This window comes from Limulus polyphemus, unplaced genomic scaffold (assembly GCF_000517525.1).
Source record: "Limulus polyphemus unplaced genomic scaffold, Limulus_polyphemus-2.1.2 Scaffold498, whole genome shotgun sequence".
Lineage (NCBI taxonomy): Eukaryota > Metazoa > Arthropoda > Merostomata > Xiphosura > Limulidae > Limulus > Limulus polyphemus.
In genome coordinates, this window is record NW_013666108.1 from 494,779 (window position 1) to 503,569 (window position 8,791).

General features: G+C 34.8%; 1 protein-coding gene across 5 annotated transcripts in view; it reads left to right on the forward strand.

Annotated features, from left to right (window-relative positions):
• The window catches only part of LOC106458664 (protein TANC2-like), a 117,121-nt gene that overhangs the window by 66,943 nt on the left and 41,387 nt on the right, over positions 1 to 8,791 (forward strand). For all 5 annotated transcript variants that reach the window (XM_013918194.2, XM_022384921.1, XM_022384924.1 and 2 more), the window contains exons 2-3: positions 5,742 to 5,918; positions 8,490 to 8,639. In XM_013918194.2, the coding sequence (XP_013773648.1) occupies positions 5,742 to 5,918; positions 8,490 to 8,639 (327 nt within the window). The remainder of the gene's footprint in view (positions 1 to 5,741; positions 5,919 to 8,489; positions 8,640 to 8,791) is intronic.

The window sequence follows — 8,791 nt, forward strand, 5'->3', positions numbered from 1 at the left end:
GTGGGTTCCTCGTCATCGAATTTAAGGTTCTTTATGTTTACTATACTGATTGAGCGTGCATAACCACGTGAAGCGAAGAAGTCAAAAGATGTATTTTATTATTATCAGGCATTTTACGTGCTTCAGAAGATGCTTATTAATATTTCTGTGATTTTGAAATTACGTGCACATTCAATAAACAGCCACAGTTACACGTAATTGTTATTGGTATGACGTCATCACGTCACGATAGATTATTTATTATCTATACAAAGAAAGCTGGGGATTAGTTTTTAGGAGTATCCAGTTTGTCTATTTCAGATACTTTGTCATTTTGAATACATGGGAAAATTAGCGTTCAGATATTTCATAGTTTCTCCAAGGGTTTATGTTGATGGATGAGGACTACGCTACCGTTTCCCAAAATAAAAACGGCGTGTTTTGTCTATAGTAGTTAATGCGTTTTCGTTTTAAAACTTGTCTTATAAATAGCATGAAAGTGTTGTTACGAGGAATCACCCCAAACTATTTTGAATTATACTAACAATTCAGTTTTTAATACATTTATTTTAATGAATGTTTCATTTATTCGATACTGACATACCTGCTCCACACAATGGGAAGACATAGGGGCCCGGGGTGTGGAGGTGACACGGGGGTCAGACCCAAACAACGACCCTCCATGTGATTCCTCGCCCCCCCCCCCCGAGATATATGCCAAGGTTTTGTGATAATTGGCTCATTGGTTCACTAGTTATAAGCTAACACAACATAAGGTGGTCAGAACCGAATTTCAACCCCTTTGTGTCACTTTTGTGTGTGTGCGTGGGGGGATCTTAAGGATACATGGCAGGTTTAGTTTGGACAATTGATCCATCCGTTTGCTCTGATATATATATAATTATTCACACACGTATCTGAGACTGCTAGTGAAATGTTTTATACATTTGTTATATTTTGCATTATTTCCAGCCATGTAAACAGCACTATTTTCAACCAAGCATATTGTAAATAGTACTGTTTTTGTTAGGTGTTTTATGATCTGTAACCACCAACTTACTAACTGTTTGCAAGTGATGCCGCAGAAGAGCGGGACACTAACGAGTTCTTGATGGAAGCAGGGACACTTCCGGTTCTCCTTTGTCTGTCTGGAAGGAAACTTTTAGACGACTCCATCTAATTGCCTAGTGCACTATATGAATGAATAGTGAAGAACCCGGCTTAACAACTGTATCAATTTACTTCTACAAGTCTTGGAGCACGTGCCGAAAGATCACTAAAATCGTAGAGTCCCAGATGTTGTCAAGAGCCTCCTTCTCCTTCCTCCCTTCTCTTTCAGCAATAAAGAGAGCTATTTCTTTTCTTAGAAACTAACTGCCAAGTTGTTTGAGTGAACATTGATTCTGGAACTCCTGCCTTGTCATATCACTTCTTAAGAGAGCTATACAGTAGCTTGACTGTACTTCATTACACGGAACTCTGTAGCGCATTGTTCGTTCTTTTAGTTCATACATAACAAGTGAATAATACAAAAATCAAAGCGGGCATTGTTCATTCATACTCATTTGTTTAGCATGCCCTAAATAAGCACAGAGATTGTTATTTAAAGAATAGCGACATGTTTATACAAAGAATAAGTCTCAGTTTGATATCCGATTTCAAGGTGAACGTTTGTATTATGATGATTGGCATGACACTTGGTGGCCAAACATATTTATATTACTTGAGGTGGGTCACAGTTCTGTATATATATAAGACTTAATGAAAAAGAATATAATTCTCAGTAAAATTATATCCTGAAGAGTGAACTCAGAAGTCACGAAACTGGTTGAAGAAATTAATAAAGAAGACAAAAAAAAAATAGAATAGTCTAATACTTCCAGTGTTTTGTTATAGTGTGTGTGTGTCTTATACACACACTTTATTTTGGTTATCATAAAAGAATAAACGTACATTTTGTTCATATTAATATAGATGATCTCCGCCTCTTCTTGACTTCAAAACGAAGTCGGATTAATCACATCGAGAGGTCGTAGAAACTATCTTCACACCCAGTGTAAAGTACTGTTTGAAGTTTATAATCACGGATAAACTGTATTTTCTGTATAAACACTTCTAGACTTTTGTTGCGTTAGTTCACCAATACCTATTAGATTGTAACAGCGAATCAACTTTTAAATAATTCCTCTTCATTTGTTGCTGTTGTTTTCGTAATCTTCTCCAAGATGGCTAGCAAAATAAAGCTTGAAGATTAAGAGTAGTAAAGTATAACTAGGCGGAATTCAGTCAACAGTTAGCTTACCATGTTTTAAACTGGATATAATGGCAACCTGGTTGCATATTTCCAAGAGTAAGCTAGTATTCTCAGCTGTAAGAAGTTTCTCCATTATTAGCTTGAGACCCTGGTTTTTACTTGTGTTCAAGCTCTGCCATAGTCAACTCCATATGCTCGACGCTAGTAGAAACCATGGACCAACTTGTTCGTACTCGGTTATTTATTTTAATACAGGTAATAGTGATTTATTCGGCAAATGTATAGGTATTATGTGTAGGAGGATGTATGATGATAATGGCACCAGTAATAGTGGAAAGTTAAAATAAATGACTCTGGTAATAATGGCATCAGTAATAGCGGAAAGTGAAAATAGCTGACACTGCCCCCCACCCCCCCAGTGGCACAGCGGTATGTCTGCGGACATACTACGCTAGAATCCGGGTTTCGATACTTGTGATGGGCAGAGCACAGATAGCCCATTGTGTAACTTTGTTTTTAATTTTTTTTAAATAAATAAATGACTGGTAATAATAGCATCAGTAATAGTGGAAAATGAAAATAAATGACATTGGTAATAATGGCATCGGTATTAGTGGAAAATGAAAATAAATGACATTGGTAATAATTGCACCAATGATAATGTAAAGCAAGCAAAAATGTATTACATAAAACTCGCAAATATACAATTTTGCTTATTTCGGGGGGAAGGGAGGCGAGTAAAAAAAATGTCATTATTTTTAGTTTGTCAGTTTTTTTTTATTTTGTAACATTACTGGTGTCATTTTGTTCCTAGAAGTAAGCATGTCAGGCTGTAATTACTTTTAGTATGTACTATTAAAAAGTGTTTTATTGTATTTTCAAACTTTAATTTTTCATATAGAAATTAGAATTATGAGACTTTTTGACCCCTAACGACATTCCCCAGGATTAAGAAGTACAATTTTAAATGTTATACTTTAACGGAGATAAAAAAAAAAACAACAACAAAAAAAGTAGTTTAGATTTTTTTATTTTTTGCAGTAGGCATGTTATTAAATTTTCAATGCTAGGCGATTTAAAATGTTTGATTAAAAACGAGCGTTATAGCGTGGTTAACTCTTGACTAATAAATTTTTTATATAATTCTGTAATACTTTTCTATCTGCATTTTATGAACCTTAAAGTGAATAGTGCATTACAATTGTGGGCTATTTTTATGGTTAGCCTTTAGTTTTAACTAACAAATGTTTTGCGGTTGAATAACGTCTGAACGAAAGACTTAAGCCTAATCTCACGTTACACAGGCCGCATTTGATATAAATGTGTTCTTCGCTAGAACTTGGACATGGTCTAAGAGAACCATGAACAATGGAACTGCCTCTCTTAGGAGGGGAGGGGGAGAGACAATTTTAAATTAGGTAGATAATAAAAGCTCTTATTTATTTATTTATTTATTTTTTACTGCGTATCTGCTTTATTCTTTGTAATTAAGGCAGTAAACTTGTTTTAAGTTTGAGATGGTTTTGTTTTTATTACCTTATTTGTTATCAGTGAGAACATTGGTGTGACATTTGTTTATAGACATATCTTGGAGGGTGTGCTGGAATACAACCGTAGACTTTCTTGTTGTCCATTGCCAAAGATTTTTTTTTCTAAGATTGTACCATTTCACATTATTGGTTTCAGACGTCTGATTCCAGATGTCCCCACGCGTAACCATCGACTTGAATACAGCTTTTACAGGAAGTCGTAAATCTTCTAATAGTTCGTTCTGGAGCAAGAAAGGTGTCGAAGAGCTTGTTCCGGAGAGAGGGGGGGGGAAGGGGGGGTCCTGATTTTGAATCACGATGCTTTGTAAATGTGGATGACATGTTGTTTCCAACAGATGAGGAATACGTGACGAACTTATCTTTTCAGCTACATTGTGTTTTTACTGCGAAGAGTTATTTTGCATTTTTAGCCTTGTACACGGATTTAGGACTAACCCAAATCTCCTAAGATTGCCGACATTCATGAGATTTTAATTGGTTAATTGATTTAAATGGTCGAAAATACGCTAACCAGAAGGACACTTGACTGGTGAATCGGTGCATTCTAATGATTTGGGTCTATGACATTGCATACTTCTGGCTAGACTGGTATATTCAATTAGCTATATTAATTAGTGGGTTGCTGTTTATTTCTGATCAGTGTAGGTAGCTTTCTTTGATCAAACTTATCGATAATTAACAATGTTAAGGAACGGGGGGGGGCTAACATGAGTTAGAACGAAGTGGCATACAATACAAAAAAGAAATGACTGCATGAAGTTGTTGTTTGCAAAGGGGGCAAATTTTTGTTTGTTAGGAATACTATAAGTAAATAAGACCTTTGTATTATATTAATACTGTCCTGTAAGCACTGCCTTTGCATGGGCCACGACAGGATAACCTAATTAAACAAATATTATTTTAGCAATGTAAACAATATATTTTTCCTAGGGGTTTTTTCAGTATAATGGTGGCTGTGAAGCGTTTGCCTTTTATATAAGTATATATTAAACCAGAAACATTCCATATACATAAAAAAAAACAATCGTTTCGTAAAACGTTTAAAAGGTTAACTACATAATGACGCAGTGTAGGAAAACAAAAAGTCAAACATGTCATATTTATTCCTAGCTTTGTACGTTTTGAGCACCCATTTCCTGGTTCCTCCAAGCTGTTATCACATAACATATATATTTTAACATGGAGCCTTAATTGTGTTCGGTTTACTTAATCAATTTTATCAGTCTAATCATATGTTGTTATTGTTGTTTTCTCCCTTCCTCACGTTACAATACGAATGATATTTTCTTTTTTTTCGTTAATTTATAATTCAGTTAACTAACTGTTTTGGAACGAAAATCAACTGATAAATCCTTAACTTTGATATCTTGCTGCCTTATATTGCATAAAACTATTTCAAAACCAGTTTGACGTATTTCTTTAGATCTAAATTTTAAATCTAAAGTGAACGTTCTTGCATATTAAAAGTATGTACCAATTTCTGTGTGTCTTGAAACGTAATTTCATTAAAGAATTTGGTATATGTTTTGGTTAATTTTTCACTAATAATAAAAAATTAAAAAAAAACTGCGCCAAAATAATTTCTCAACGTAACGTAACCCTGTTGAGGTGTTTTTTTTACCCCTTTTTGTATTTACAAGTAGGTTTTCAATTTATTGTGAAGTCTTAGTGAAGCTTTCCTTTTGTGTTGCACTTTACATCTGTCCATTTTTATTGCTAAAATGGTGAAAAATGTAGGGCGTCTGCTTTTTTTTTTATCTCTGTTCAACGAAATAGTTTTAACCAAACGTATATTCATGATTCATTGCATTGAAATTTCTAGGATTAGACGACAGCATGCCACCATTTCCATGTTTTCGTTTAAGTATGGCCTTTTAATAGCCATTTCTTGTTACTTACTTTACTGAAAACATAGATTGAATAGCTCTATTGATTATTTTAATTTCCTGTATTTTTAGAACCTCATATTGGTCGCAAAATGATGAAAGATGTTGACAGCAACGCCCCCTGCTGTCCATCCTGTCATATACCTTTTGATAAAGGAAAGAGGCGACGGTTAATTGACAGCTGCGGCCATGAGCGGTGTTTCACGTGCGTCGCCAATACGGAAGGTTGTAACCTTTGTGTAATGGACGGTAAGTGACCATTTTTGTCATCAAATTGCCTAACCATTGCTAACCCTAATAAACCAATACACGACATATTCTGTGTTGCCAGAGCTATCAATGATAATTAAACAGAGCAAGCATTAACCTATTTACTTCGTTTTTTATTGATGTTACGTAGCTTTCTTAATTTTTTATATAACATCAAAGATATCACAATAAGGTGAATGTTAATTGATAAAAGAATTAGTGTTTGAATTATTATTTTAAATTGTACAACGGATCAAAACTCATCAGCCTTCAAGTTTTATTTATTATTGTATACCCGAACTTTTTGAATGTCGTATGGATTGTAATTCTCGCAAACTAACCTCTATAATTCTCTCCAAAATTACTTCCTAAAGTTTTAAATTATTTTTAATGGGTTATTGTTTGCGTTTATAATAACCCGGATTGTTCCTATACAAATATGAAACCTCTGTGAAAAGTATAACCTGATATTGTGACTTAGGAAATTCAATCAAGGCACCTAAGCATAGGTGTGCCCCTCCCCCCAATCTCTTACGTACCTTATTATCACGTGTAATAGCATAATTTTAGTTTTCCATCACGTAATGCGAAAAAGATTATTACCTTTATTTGATAATTATAAGTCTGTTCCGCATCATTCGCTCAGCAGAACTGTACTTTCAGTTGGTTCAACCAGCCCTTTTCCCCTTTCGCCTGTGCGAACCTGTTGCTTGGCAACTGGGAACAAACCAATGAACACAAGTAACTGAATGTCTGTATCAAAGCGTAAGAAGTGGTTACTTGCAATGTTCCCTCTAATTTTATCAATCCACGTTTGGAATGATTTTTTTCATGTGCACCAGTATCAAGGCAATGTGCGCTACCAGCTTTTTTTTTCAATTGGGGGGGGGGGGGTATTTTTAGACAATAGACCGTTTACGATCATTAGGCCGCTTTGCAACAAGTTGGTTATTTGGGATTTAGGCCTATCGACTGCTATGGTCATTAAGGCCGTCAACGTGTTGAGACTCCTCACCATTACTGAGGATATGCGCGGCTGGAATAATATTGTGCGCGGCACTTGATTGTTTGTTGTGCTTATAGGGAAGACTGGTTACCAGACATAGTCTTCTATTGCAGCACATAATTCTGTGAGAAAAGATAAACCTGTAAGTTATGCTATTTTTTACGCATCCAGATAACCTGCGAATTAATTGTTTTGTTTTCAATATTGAGCCATGCCTGTGATGCAGTGTTCCGGTCTCTAAGCGATATGACCGGTTGCATTAAGGTAGAACTGCAGATATGATATTTCGACCATCAATGTGATAATCAAAGTTTCTTAAATATTGGCATAAAATAATAAAAATTATTAAAAATCGTTGATTTGTTATTGTATAGGAATTTCCTTCAATATTGTATGACGAATATCTTTCAAAAATGTTTTTAGTGGCATACTACTCACGAACCATTAATCGTTAGAAGGCTTGTGTTATTTCACTTTGGTAGGAAGTAAAATTTGATATACTGAGAAAAATGAACATCGTAATCTCGGTAACCATTTGCGTACAGACGTCTTTGTGTATTCTCTGTAAAAGCAATGCCCTATTCCTCGTGCATCTTGTCAAACCAGTTAGAAACCTACAATGCTCTGAATCAACAACCTGGTAAAACAGGAGGAACATTGCCCCTGGAAGAGTTGGCAATACACGAGCTGCACGTGATATGGCATAACACAGTGAACGTCGTAAGCAACCTGTGGAACTACTGTATCTTTACCACGTGTGTTAAAGGCCTTGTTCCTTAGTGGTGATAGGACGAGAAAATCCACTTGTATGGCTGGACACTGATTTTGTCTTTCACAGAGTATAGTAAATATCTGTTGATAAAGTTCGGCTCTTTGAATTACAATGGTAGTTTCTAAAAACGATATTACTAAATTCTGTTGTGTTTAAACATGATAAAAATGTATAACATAACACTACGACAGTTGCAATACTTTTCATTGTTTAAACATGATAAAAATGTATAACATAACACTACGACCGTTGCAATACTTTTCATTGTTTAAACATGATTAAAATGTATAACATAACACTACGACAGTTGCAGTACTTTTCATTGTTTAGACATGATTAAAATGTATAACATAACACTACGACAGTTGCAATACTTCTCATTATTTAAACATGATAAAAATGTATAACATAACACTACGACAGTTGCAATACTTTTAATTGTTTAAACATGATTAAAATGTATAACATAACACTACGACAGTTGCAATACTTCTCGATATTTAAACATGATAAAAATGTATAACATAACACTACGACAGTTGCAATACTTCTCGATATTTAAACATGATAAAAATGTATAACATAACACTACGACAGTTGCAATACTTCTCATGAACTCTTCACTTATTAAAAGAATCATTAATGTATTATTGTAATGATAATATTTTCTTCAGAAGTTAAACTCCACGACTAGTATGTTCGAAGCATTGGGAATACCATTGGCCCCATTGTCACAAAGTAAAACATAATTACCCTTTACTCCAGTTTATGTATGCTTTATTTCTGTCCTCAGCTAACCCAATACCTGGCTGTCCACAGCGTGGAGACAGCCCAGCGTCAACTCGACCTCGACTGAAAACCAACGGTCATTTTACTACGTATATGCAGGCTCGGACAGATAGATTCCGAAACAGCCCTGAGAGACCCATCAGTAATTTTGAAAGTAAGTTTGAGGATTTTGCACAGTTTTTTTGTAAATTATGTTGCATATTCTAACAACATAGCATTTGATGTATACATTTGTGTACGTATATATATATATATATATGTGTGTGTGTGTGTGTGTGTGTGTGTGTGTGTGTGTGTGTGTGTGTG